Below are 13,672 nucleotides of genomic sequence, written 5' to 3'. Positions count from 1 at the left end.
TGGAAGATCCAAACCTGTTAATTCGTGGGAGCCGCTCTTAGCACAGCACGCTTAAAAGAGAACTAAACAGACACATTGCACCTGGGTCCTAGCCCCAGCCCTGCCACCAACTAGCTGTAGTCACTAAACATAGTTGAGTCTCCAGTTTCTCATTGTAGTTTGAAAGAGCTTAAATGAATGGCTGTTGAGAGCCCTTCTAATTAAAAAAAAAAGTTCCTACTATGTAAGTCTATCTTTTTCATTAATTTAGCTGTGGAAAACTGATATATAGTTATGAGAATAACAGGCTTGCCAAGAACGTGGCACATTCCGAGGTCTCTGGTGGAAATCTGAAGAATGATCTTCAGCAGCCCTTAATACGTCATGGCATAATTAAGCCCCGAGCCCTTCTTGGAACCTCCACTTCCAGAAATCACAAAATAATGACAGGCTTTTAGTAATTTTGAACATGTTTCCCTCTTAGGAAGATGTGAAACATCCATATTATATGTGGATACATGTGTGTGTGTGTGCATGCGTGTGCATATATATGTATATTTATGTATGTATATATACATATATAGTGTTGATTTTCTCTTAAAATGGAAAATAATATGATGTCTTTAATAATTTGTATTTTCTTAAAACTTCTAGTATCTTATTGGGACAATTGATGAAATTTGAAACTGATTTGGGGATTAGATGAGACAATGACATCAATGTTAAATTTCCTGATTTTGATAATTATACTCTGGCCACAGAAGAGAATGTCCTTGTTCTTAGGAAATACCCACCAAAGTATTTAGGGCTAAAGGGGTCTGATATCTGCAACTTACTTTAAAATGGCAGATAGGCAGGTAGGCAGGTAGATAACAGATGATAGAGAGACAGATGTAGATCGATATTAAGAGAGAGAAGCGAAAAAGGTGATAAATCAAATGAGGCAAAATGTAAACAATTGGTGTATCTGGGAGTTCTTTGCACTATTCTTGCAATTTTTCTGTAATTTCGAAATTATAGCCAAATGATCAGTTGCCAGGAAAAACCTCTAATGTAATGCTCACATAATTATTAGTTTGTTAGTAGTTTATCAGTAACTCTATAAAGGTAACAGTCAATAAGTGTTAAAATTTGTTCTATTTCTTTCAAACGTTAAGGAAATATGGACAGCTTTGTATTATCTCCCTGATACATGAAGACATAGCTGGTTTACTCTTTCTAAATATCTGTACCTACATGACTTTCTTTTTGTCTTCTGGAATAGCTGAGTCTACATACACTTAATGTATCTATCAAGTACTGCAGTGAAAATTATACACTAACCGAAGACTTAGATAAGTTAGCTTGTCTGAAAGCTAGGATGAAATACGACATGATTCCTTTTAATATCTAAAACACAGAAACTCTTTGATAAAAAATAGTTAAATACACAACAATGAAAAGCTTTTCTCTTATATTTTCAGAATGGCTTCCCTTCTGAGCAAATTTAGGATAAAATTTGCAGACATCCATATCATTGGTGACATCAACATTAAGCCAAACAAAGAGAGGTATGACACATTAAATGTCCATTTAATGTTCCATTCTTTCCTCATGGTACTAGCTCATTCTCTTTTGTGTTGATTATCAAAGGGTAAAAATGCTGTGTATTTACTGCAGTGATTTCCTAATAGGATATAATGAAGAAGGGCTTCAAATAATCCTGGTGTAAAGCTATGAAGCACATTTGAATGGGAAGAAAAGGGTTTGTGGTGAAGGTGAGCTTTAGAGAGAAAGTTGTTAAAACACAGGATAGTTAGCATTTTGGAATTACCCTTTGTGTTCTTTGTTTCTATGGTGGCAAGAGTAGCAGGAATAAGACCAGACTATTCCCCCAGGTAGTTGGCACAAGTTTTCATCATTCAGAGCTGCTGGTGAGTAGCTAGTGGGGAGCTCCGATGGAGCGGTGTGGAAATACCTTATATCTTCTTGGCATAATGACAGTACAAACCTTCCCGGCCAACACTTAGGGCCTATGAACTTTTAGGGGGGCCTATAAAACTACTTGATGCCAGGCAAGGAAATGCATTGGCTCCAAACTGAAAAAAGATAATGGCAAAATTGAAAAGATAATTGTTTTGATGTCTGGAAACATGACATCATTTTAACCCTCATTAACTGTTAAATTTATAGAGTCCCTGATATTTGAAAACAATTTCTAGGTTAGCTCTTCACAGGAGTTCCCAAGGGTGAAAGAAGATTGTTTGGAAATCATAGCCAATTATAAATTAAATGAACTACTAAGAGCTAAATTTTTTTCAGAAGCATAATTATAAAATGTTTGCAATTGTTTGCAGTTCAAAATCATATTTGCTGTTGCATCTGGACATAATATATTACATTTGATTTGATGGGGAGTGGGGCCTCCAAGGATGTGAGCACAGAGGGACACAAAGGTCTCAGAATGGCCTAAGTCCTCGCTGTCCTCTTGGACCTCTTCCCATTTCTTCTGACCACCATTTCTCCTTCCTCTTACAATCCTTGAGGGGTTGCAATTCTCACCCCACACACTATTCAAGTCTTCTTGCCTCCTCCCTCCTTTTGATTGATTGTTATCCAATATGTGCTTAAACCTGAAAATTATTCAGATTTAAAAGACATTTTTATTGACATTACCACTTTGAATTTCCTGTTCTTTGAGAGTATTCATAGTCCCCCAAGGGCATAGGTCAGGTAGAATGGCTTTGAAACACTTTGACTGTGACAAGAAAGCTGTAATGGACAGGGCTGACCTGAGTATTTCCTACATCATATATTTCCTGTAATATTTCCTACATCATCCATACCTTCAATTCCTAGCATTCCTGTATTTCTACAATTACAAATACTTAAGAAAAATTGAGAACACATTTATAATTCTCCTTAGTAAATGGAGTTAACTCTGACATGAACTGAGCTATCATACAATAATCTCTGCCAGCCTTCCATTTTTCATTGAAGAATTTTAATACCCCAAGTCATTGCCTCTTGGCATTTGCAGGGATGTGATCAAATGGACTCATTTTACGGCCCCCAGTTGTTGAAAATGCATTCTCTTTCACAGCACAGCAGATTCAGTGATTCTCTGACATGGGCCACTTAGCAGTAAGGCAGGGCCCGTCAGTGCTCCACAAGGATAGGGCCATTTTCTGTTGTCTGGAAGTTAGTCACTTCATCCCCTACTGACCAGATTTTCCATGGGCAAAAATGAGTCACCTACTTCTTACAGTGTCATTCTTGCTGCCATTTGCCTTACCAGAAGCAAAAGACTATGCTTGCCAGCTCCTTTGTTTCTGTATTCTTTTGTTTCTATTCATAGGTCTGGATTTCTCTACTGGAGATCTTGTTGCCTTCCATTTCTTTCACACTAGTCTCTGCCCAGCTGCCACGGTCGCTGTCACTGCATGCATCCTTTCTGTCCTGTCACTGAGGATGATGATGTACCTCTTTCATAAACCTTGCCTCTTCATTCTCAGAATACTGTCATAGTCTGGACACTCTTACCTTACTAACTGTCCTGGTTTGCTAATGCTGCAGAATGCAAAACACCAGAGATGGATAGGCTTTTATAAAACGGGGGTTTATTTCACTACACAATTACAGTCTTAAGGCCACAAAGCGTCCAAGGTAACACATCAGCAATCGGGTACCCTCACCGGAGGATGGCCAATGGCCTCCGGAAAACCTCTGTTAGCTAGGAAGGCAGCTGGCATCTGCTCCAAAGCTCCGGCCTCAAAACAGCTTTCTCCCAGGACGTTCCTCTCTAGCAAGCTTGCTCCTCTTCAAAACATCACTCCCAGCTGCACTCTCTTTCCTCTCTTTGAGTCACCTCATTTATATAGCTCCACTGATCAAGGCCCACCCCGAATGGGTGGGACCACGCCTCCATGGGAACATCTCATCAAAATTATCTCCCACAGCTGGGTGGGGCACACTCCAAGCAAATCTAACCAGCACCAAAACTTCTGCCCCACACAAGACCACAAAGATAATGGCATTTGGGGGACACAATACACTCAAACCGGCACACTAACCCTGACCTTTCTCTCATGCTTTCCTCTTTTCAGAGAACAAAACTATAGGGACTGTAGTAAGAAACAAAGAACCCAGGAATTTTTGCCCTGGTATCTAAATTTGATTTTTGATGCCATTTTAATTTGGTGTTTCTCACATTTCCTTATCATCTTGCAGTGAAGAGATCTACTCCCTTTTCTCAGGAAAAAAAGTGAATTAAGTATCACAATTTTGGAGGTTTTCCCCCTGATATTTCAAAGTCTTGAGGAAAATTCAAGAAAAAAAAAATCCAACCTTACTGGAATAAAAGAACCTTTGCAGCCACTGTACATGTGAAGGCAAGAGGCCACCAAGGAGAAGTGTGCTAGAAGTGCCATCCTCTTTTCTTTAGCCTTCTGCTATTCCTGATTCCGTATTACTTTATAAAACAGTCACATATCTGATGTTGGCAATAGTCGTTCCAATATATGAAGGGAACCCTATTTCAGAACAAACAGGGAATGGTCTGCTCAGTAAACCTTGCAGATGGCCACTGATAGTACATCTGACACTTTGTGATAATTAGAAAAAGGCAGCTCCACTGGGCATTCAATTAGAGAAAGGAAATACTTTCTCTGGGCTAGTGTGGCCCTGGCCCAGGGCCCAAGGCTTGGAGAGTGGAGCACTGGCTGTATTTCAGCTCCCACATGGACTTTCTTGGCTGGGTAGCCCTTATCTACTATTAACAACTATCACCTGATCATTATTGTTTTTTGGCCAATCAATCACCAGGGGATAAACAGTGTCAAAAATAGTATGTCAATGATTTCCATGCCTGAGGCCAATGTAAATGCCCTTAAATTGCCTTTAATAAATCTTTCAACTACCCATAAAACATCAGTAAGTCTTGATGGAGACATTTTATCATAAAAACATTATCTATAAATACAGTAGGGCACAGGTGAAAGGGAGTACAAAAGCAAAGTTAATGGGAAAATAATTGAGCCAGGAGAAACTGTAAAGTCTTATGGTTAAATTTCAGTTTTTATTGTACAGACTGAATTAAAAGGAATAGGCCAAGAAAGACAAAATCTTTACATGAAAATCAAAGAGAAACTAGAAGCAATTAGCTAGATACTTTAGTTTAAAGATGATAGAGTAGTCACAAAAACAATTAGTACATTGCTTTTAGAGAAGAAAAGAAATCTTTCTGTGAACTTAGGGAAAAAATGTATGCAGTTAAAATTTTTAAAAAAACATTATTATTATGAAGAATAGCGTGGGGAAGGCAAGGGCAGATGTTAATTTTTAAAATGGAATTCTCATTTATATTTAATAGCATGTTAACACTAGGCTTATTCTAAAGTCAATTAAAAATTACTTACTAAAAATATCAGACTCAATGAAAATTGATAAAGAATTAGGAATAATCTTGAACCATCTTTGCATCACCTAGTTACGAGAATGGAAAAGCTTTGAAGAAATCAAAGATGAACAAGGACAAGGAGCAGTAAGAGCTAAGAGAAAAGAAATGGGCAAAAACAGCCTCATTATAACCCATTTTGTCCCATAGCATGTTTTAATGTGAGTTAAAGAAAACCTAACTTATAGTGACTTAAATAACAGAAATTATTAGCATACATAACTTAAAGTCCAAGTGTAATCTGCCTTTCAGGCAAGGGTCTGTCCAGCTACTGTACCTTCCATTGTGAAATCACAACCACGGTGACTTAGCTTTGGAAAAAAGACTGTTGCCAGTAGCAACCAGGACTGCGTACTTGCTCATTTATGTTACTGGGAGACAAAAAACAAAAAACCCAGTCATTGAACTCGGGTTCCAGGCTTCATGCAGGTTGCACTGACCTAATCCACTGAGAGTCACCGAGGTGCCTCCTGGGCCCATCCTGCCTGGGTCATGTGCCCGCCCTGACCAATCACTCTGGAAGAGAGAACTACACAGATTGGCTGATTTGGGGGATGGAGTCAGTCTCAGCAAACTGCAATGGGGAAGGCATAGTGTGGATGACAGGGAGACAACCAACAAACCCCATCCCACTTACTATTTCTCATTAAACTACTTCTGAACTGCGTTTTCAAACTAGGCCCTGGACTGACGTGTGAAGAAAATTCATCCTGATCAAAGTAAGTATATATGGAGCTTAAACAGAGAACTCCTTGATTGTTAGCCTCAGCCCTTGTGGCTGTTAAATAAAGTGATTATCTTGTGTTTATAGAGCACTGCACACTTTGCCACGCACTGTTGCCCAAGCTGTCACACTGACCCTTACACTGGCCCTCACACCAGCTCTGAGCAGTCATTGTGACCCCCTTTTATAGGCAAGGTTTTCAGACCCAGGGGGGAAGTGGAAGTGCAGCAGTAAGAACCCAGGCTCTTCTCTCCCAGTCCAGTATCCTTTCCCAATATCCTTTACACTATACTGACCACTGCCAAAGGTCTCCGAAAGCACGATACTGTCAGGAAGAAGAACAAATAAAAGTATTAGTGTGGTTGAAAGAAGAATGGGACATATCAGTCTTACTCCTTCTCTGCCTTTGTCTATACTTCTGAATAAGTCAATGCATTAGACATTTACTACACTAAGTATCTCTTCAATGTCTTAACAAAGGCATGACTGCTGGGTGCAATCCTGCTCCTTTGTAATCTGCACTTTTATCTTCAAATCCTAAATCAGGCCAACTGATGAGATAATTAAACTCATTGCTTTATATTTTAATTTCTTAACCTGACAGCACATCGATTCTAATTATTGCTTATTTTAAATTATAAACAAGCTACATTATATAAAACCAAAGAAAATTGTTCACACTTGAGATCATCTTAAAGTAGCGTACTGAAGACAACTATTGCCATAAATTATAAGCTTTGTTTTATGTGACGGTTTTAAAAGTAAATCTGAGATTCATATGAAAGACAAAAAACTGAGATTTTTCAGCAATTTTTAAAATGTCCTACAGCTCTTAGATATTGCTCCTCAATTTCTACTCAATAATTTGTTTTAATCACTCTAAAATAGCCTCAGATTTTTAGACATTAAAATATTATTGATTTTTACATTTAAATCACCATCTACTACATAGATACAGGTATAATACAGAACTGAAACAAAAGTTTCAGAAAAAAATACTCTTGTGGGTCATACAAGCTGATGTTTTCTCTTCTCATCTCATCTTGTCTTTTCTATCCTGTCCTATTTCAATTTCACAAATGTTTGTTAAGGCCTGCCATATTCATTTCATGACCTACTGCATCGCAAACCATATTTGAACCCTGATCTAGGGAATCATTATGAATATTTCATATTCCAGAGCTGTTTTATACCGTGTTTTCCTGACATAGATGAAATCACAGTATATATGCTATTGTATTCTGCTTTTCTCACTTAATATTATATAAAATATATATATATATTATTGATTTTTGTTTTTTCTCCTAAATTGCACCTGAACAATAGTCATTTGAAAATTGCAGGCAGCAACATCAGACACTAGGACAAAGGCAACATTATTTGCAGCAAGCCTTCCAGGTTTTTTCCACAATCATTAAACTCATGGGAGCCCTTGCTGTACTCCTTTTACCTACCCACAGCCTCCTGCCATGAATGGGAGATGCCCTGTAGAACTAAAAGTGAGGGTGGCCTTATCCAACTTTGAAGGAGCCTGATTTACCTCCCATGTTAATTCGTGAATATCTCCCTTAGAGTGTATGTAAGCGAATGGCAACTCATTTATGGGCTAACGTGCCTATATTACAACTGTCTTTGGCTATACCAGGAGGAAAATGTCTTTGCAGAATAATTACTCTCTATATGTTTGTGTGTTTAAATTCAAGATCTAATACCTAGTAGGCTAACAAGGCCTCACACATGTTAAGGCCTTGCCTTGGGTTGGGAGGGAGTATTATAGCCATTGGTTTTACTCACAGTTATGTTCCCTGCAAAGATAATTCTTAAAAGATTTGCATAACATTCAGTTCTGATTCCATAGCCAGCAGAACCAGCCATACCTGGAGTATCTGTGAAATAATGAGTTAGGTTCCCACTGTGAGCCTCCTTTATAATTCCAATTTCAGCTGGAAAGTCTTTGAAGAGATGATTGAACCATATCGTCTCCATGAAAGCTGCAAAGATTTAGCAACTGCTGAGAAATTAAAGAGAGAATCTCCGTGGAAAATTACAGATGCAGAGTTGGAAGCAGTCAAGGAAAAGGTAAGGACTTGTCTTCCTTAATTTTTACTTTGCTGTCTAACTAGCTGAAAAGCAAAACATTGGTTGATTTCAAAATCAGGAAGTAATGAATCTGTTATTGAATTTTATTCAGAATCCAGAGCTTCTGCATTTTTCAAGTGCTTTTAAATCATGTTACTGGATATGAGTATTTAGAAAACTTTCCCTTTTTTATAAAATCAATTACTTTTTAAAAGCTAAAAAACAGGTCATTGGTACACATCATGAAGTCTCCTTTCAAAATTAATTTTTAAGAGCAGGAGACAGACCCATCAGTTTGAAATAATTTAAGTACAGTTAATAATGTGTGCAACATAGATAAAGGTGGTTTGACTCACAATTTTTAAGACAATAACAAAGAATTTTAACTTGATAAAGATAGCTATGAAAACCAACAAAGGGATCTGAGGAAATATATGATATGATTGCAACAATGAATGGGAACATTGGATTGTACACAAGTTGCAGGATTGATGAAAAATGGTAGGTTTTTCTAGAAAGCCAAGAAAGATGGGAGTTACCCATCTCTGGTCTGAGCTGAATGAAGTTGGTGAGAGTGAGGATAGTGAAAAGGGCAGAACTCAGGAATTAGGTAGAAGAATTAACATCTGAATTGGACATTCAAGAAAAAGACCACAAGTGTACCTCTAAACTACAAAATCTAAATAAACTACATTAGGAGATGAAATACTAAATGCAATTTAGATTTACTGGGGAAATAAAGAACTGGTAAGCATAAACTCTGTGTATAACAAACTTCCCAACTTTAACAAAGACTTAATATAATGGAGCAAATCACACAATTTTTATGAGCCTTGGTTCTTGAATCAGTGAAATATAATAACTATTACTTTCATCACTGCAAAATAGCTAATGTAGTTATTTTTCTGAGTGAGTCTTTGATGGCTTCTTAATTGAAGCTGCTCTCTGTACTGCTAAAGTGGTCAAAGAGCTTAAAGAAAGGTAGACTAGAATATAATCTATGTTTTTAGGATATCAAACAGGTATCAAGATCAGGCCAGTTTTCTTCCACCTCAAACCTGTTCTCCCAAACTGGACATTCTTATGTTCTTTTCCCTGTAATCCATGTTGTTACTCTGCATGCTTGTTTCGCCTACAGTTTAGTAAGCCACCCTAACAATAGTACAATGACAGTCTGGCCCTATTCTTTACGTTTTTAAAATTTCTCATGAGTTTTCATAATACTGTAAGTTTCTGAACCCTGAATGAAATCACTGTAATTTTTTAAAAAATGAGGTTTTCTCCTTGTCCATAATTGAAGTGAGAAAAATTCTAATTCATACATCCTGGTGGAACTTTCCCCAACAAAATCTTTAATGTTGCCTGCAGAGCTACCGCCAAGTTCGACTGAATGAACTCTTACAGGAACACTCAAGAGCTGCCAATCTCATTGTCCTGTAAGTATCACTGCAGACATTTAACAATTTTAGACAGAGATCATAGGGTAAGTGGGTTAATCAATTTAAAAGCTCATGACTATTCAGATGGAAAGGAAAAAAGATTTTGAGTATGTGAGATTTTAGAAAGTGAAGGAAAATAAATGAGACCCTGAGACCCAGGCAACTGGGGCCTATGCACTTTAGAGGCCTTCCTCCACAGGACCACAGGAATGTGCCCACCTAGAACCCACACCCTTCTTTCTGCACTTTGATCTAGAGACCTAGGACCCTGGAATTCCCTGCCTGACCAGCCCCAAAGCTCACAGGCCTCTTCCCGAGGCACGGTGCCCATGGCATGTTCCTGGGGCCCTGCACAGTGCAGGAAGAGGCCAGAGTGGGAGAAGAAGGATGGCAGACTTCTCCATTTCTACTTGTTGCCTTTCAGCCCCACAAATGTCAGTGCTGCACCTCCTGAAAGTTTTAATGTTCGTTTATTTAAAGGTTGGTAGGTAAACATGAAAACCTCTATTTCACATTTATACTTCATGAACTAATTCCTACACATGAAGATAAATACATTTTCAAGCAAGGTGTAGACCGGGGGACTATCCATTTAAGAAACTGTAAAATGTTATACTGATTTGGGTAGTAGCATTCAAATACCTAATTTCTGAGGTTTCTCCCAAATATAAGAGCTTTAGATTAGTGGGAAAAATCATTCACACACACACACACACACACACACACACACAAGGCTGATCAAAAAAGTTGATCAAATTCTCTATTTAAAGGAGAGCTAACAGTAATTTTTTTTGTCTCTCCTCTACAATACCTGAGCCTGATTTTCTGTTTTAGAGATATTTGTATTATCTGAGAATGCATCATGTTAATAGCTATACTCAAAGTAATTTCAGTAGCTGCTGCTTCTTTTTTTTTTTTTTTTTCTTGGCACAAAAAGTTTCAGGTCACTGGTTATTGAATAACTCTGAAGTACTAGTGATGTTATTGCCTGCAGTAATTTTCAATTTCATTGTTTATTTTGCTTCCATGCTGTCAGGAGCCTTCCAGTGGCAAGAAAAGGATCTATATCGGATTTGTTGTATATGGCTTGGTTGGAAATCCTCACGAAGAACCTCCCTCCTGTTTTGCTAGTTAGAGGAAATCATAAAAATGTCCTGACATTTTACTCGTAAGATATAAAAGATTAGAGCACATTTTAACTTAATGTACTTTATGTTGCAAATCTGACCTACAGATATGTAAACCTCTGGAGACTATCCTAAAACTTATCACTGTAGTTTTTAATTAGCTAAAGGCTATAGCTATTTTCCCCTCTATCAGTTTAGGAGGTGTCAAAGCAGTGCTACCCCTAGAAAAACATTGTTATCACTACAATTGATATAAACTAACTGCTGACTTACACTCATGAAAACCACCAACTGTACTGTAAGCTCTTCCAGGCAAACATAATCTTTTGTTTCTATGGTGTTTGCTTCTAGGCCTGGTATAGGGCTGGGCCCCATGGCAGATTCTCAGTAGATGGTTATTGACAGGTTGATAAAGTAACCACAGGGGTTTATCAAAGGACAAGACCAACTTGGTAGGAAACATGATCCTTGGCCTCCTGAGAGGCTTATACCTACAAAGCAGATTTGAAAATCATCAACTGAAAACTGTAAGAAGTTCTTGAGTCTACAAAATATTTAAAGCTGTTACTTAAATAGGGTTATTTAATGTAAAAAATATTGTATACTTAGGGTGAGCTGCACAATCATTGATAACATACAGCTTTAATTTGTTGCTGACTGAAAAGCATATGAGCTGGATTAGAGGAAAACATATGTTCCAATTAAATGAAATGTATTCTACTTTAATATATGAACACAAATTGCCCTCTCTACTAAAATATTTTGAAATTTCCATCACAATGTTACTTCATATACTTGTTCCTAATTAAGTGGTTAGCACAGATGAAATCTTTATAGACTTCTAATTGAAAACCAAGTACCACAAATTTTCAGACCAATATAAAGAAATGTGTCATGAATCATACATTTAGTTACTTTACATAGTGATAATATGGATCTAAAAGAATAATTAAAATGTGAAGTAGAAAACTTGGAATATACAGATACTGATTTTTCTCATTTTTGTTAGATACCTATAAAATTTAATCACATGGAGAAACCAACAAAAATTGTTTTTCTGACAAATGGCTTGATTTTTTTGCTGACATATTTTGACTGTTTATTCTAACTGATAAAAAATATGGAAAAAATGAACCTGAAATAAAAGCATTCAAATTCATTTGCTTTGGCCTAGGCCATGTTTTTACTTTTTAGTCCCTAAGATCCTGGTGCAATGAGGTATTAAATATGAGCGTGAACATCTCAATCAGTTGCCTTGTCTGCATGCAGGTCATTTAAAACAGGGATTCAAGATTAGGGCTCTGAAGTCCCAGCCTTTCTGAAGTCTCAGCCTTTTAGCTCAGAAGGATGACTAGGGAAGAAGAGGGAAACAACTGGCAAAGTAGAAGTAACAGTATATCCCTGTTCACCCAGGCTCCACACGTCATTATCTCATCACCATGGCCTCATCCTGAACTTGGTTGTCTTTACCAAGAGTTGTTCTATTTCTGAAATCCTAAGCAGAAATTTGTCACTGTCTAACCATAACCCCTATCCTTTCCATTTTCTGCTTCCCTAACTTAGTCCCAATACAGTTACTCTTGATCTCAATATCTCTGGTTCTTGCTGATAACCACCCCTTTTCTCTAAGTCCATGTCCTTCTACTTTTTTAATCTGGAGCCCAAAGAACATCACTGCAGTCACTCTCTTGCCAGTAGCCCTCAGTGTTCTGCCTCTGGAGTTCTTCACCCAGCTCCATTAACCCAGCCATCCATCATCTCCATGTCTACATTCAGTTGGGTATTAGTACCCAACTTTCTCTGGCCTCTCACTCTGTATACATTCTTTATCAGCTAACCCACCCATTCCCCACAATGACTTTTTAAAATCATCACAACTTTTTTACTTGATGGTACTGCCCCCATCCCTACAAACATACCCATGCACATACAGACCTAAAACTTTCTTACATAATAAAAAGGACCATATGTGAGTTCAATGTTAGAACTCCCAATAGAAGTTTTTTTTTAAAAAAAAATAGGCCTGCTAAATCAGAATCTCTAAGAATAGGGCCTAGGAATCCCTAGGTTCTGATGATTGGCCAGATTTTGGAACTACTTCTCTAGGCAGTCTTCCCCATTCCTGTGGTTTGACTTCTACCATAAGCTGATGTCTTTCACATTTATATTTCTACTCCAGATTTCTCCTAAGTCTCAGGTCCATATATTCAATCACTAATATTTTGGTATTTCTCCCTGAATGTCTTCCAGACACCCCAAATGCAGGTTGAACAGGTTTTTGTAAACAAATCAAAACTGGAGCAAAGACATCTAATTATCTTTCTCCATTGCCTATCAGATTCCTGTTAAAATGACTAAAGAAACATAAAAATAGGGAAGATCTGCATCACAGCAGGAAACTAGGAAAGGATGTCATCCACATGATAAAATTTTTAGAAATATAAGCCAGAAATAGTCCACATGGGATGAGATTGAAGAAAGATCTCAGAGGTCAGCTTTCAACCAATGCTCCCAAAGAAAAATCAACACATCACAGGGAATACCTGGGCGAATACCACATAGACTCCTCCCCCCAGATTTGAAACTGGAGGTGAGAACTGGCTATAGGGTAGACAGAATACAGCACCCTACTTAGGATCTCTTTGCTGGATACCAAGAGCATACAGAAACAGCTACCCTAAGAGGCCTCAGGTGTGCTTGGTGGGAACTCAAAGCAGAAATGGGCATTTGGAGGCATTTGGCAGCAGCACCAGTAAAACATACGCCTGCCATAAAGGTTGAGGCAAGGAGAAAATCAGGCCTCTGTGCAGAGCTTCTCCAAATACAGAGAAGAAAACTGGCAGAGATGGATGATCTTGCCCATACATCCTACTGCTCTCAGCCTGTTGGA

The 13,672-nt window shown here is 37.9% G+C and overlaps 1 protein-coding gene across 9 annotated transcripts in view; it reads left to right on the top strand.

Moving 5' to 3' along the window:
* Positions 1-12,197, top strand: part of SLC12A1 (solute carrier family 12 member 1) — an 83,658-nt gene extending 71,461 nt beyond the window's left edge. For 2 of the 9 annotated variants that reach the window (XM_037834055.1, XM_037834054.1), the window contains exons 24-27: positions 1,443-1,529; positions 8,081-8,216; positions 9,585-9,652; positions 10,692-12,196. In XM_037834055.1, coding sequence (XP_037689983.1) covers positions 1,443-1,529; positions 8,081-8,216; positions 9,585-9,652; positions 10,692-10,827 — 427 coding nt within the window. In that variant the 3' untranslated portion in view covers positions 10,828-12,196. Of the gene's footprint in view, positions 1-1,442; positions 1,530-8,080; positions 8,217-9,584; positions 9,653-9,911; positions 10,232-10,691 lie in introns of those variants that run through there. The other 7 variants (XM_037834051.1, XM_037834047.1, XM_037834048.1 and 4 more) reach the window with 6 other exon arrangements.
* The last annotated feature ends 1,475 nt before the right edge of the window (positions 12,198-13,672 follow it).

Source organism: Choloepus didactylus, chromosome 4 (genome assembly GCF_015220235.1).
Source record: "Choloepus didactylus isolate mChoDid1 chromosome 4, mChoDid1.pri, whole genome shotgun sequence".
Lineage (NCBI taxonomy): Eukaryota > Metazoa > Chordata > Mammalia > Pilosa > Megalonychidae > Choloepus > Choloepus didactylus.
The sequence above is the reverse complement of the archived record's forward strand: the minus strand, read 5'-3'. Positions and strand labels throughout refer to the sequence as shown.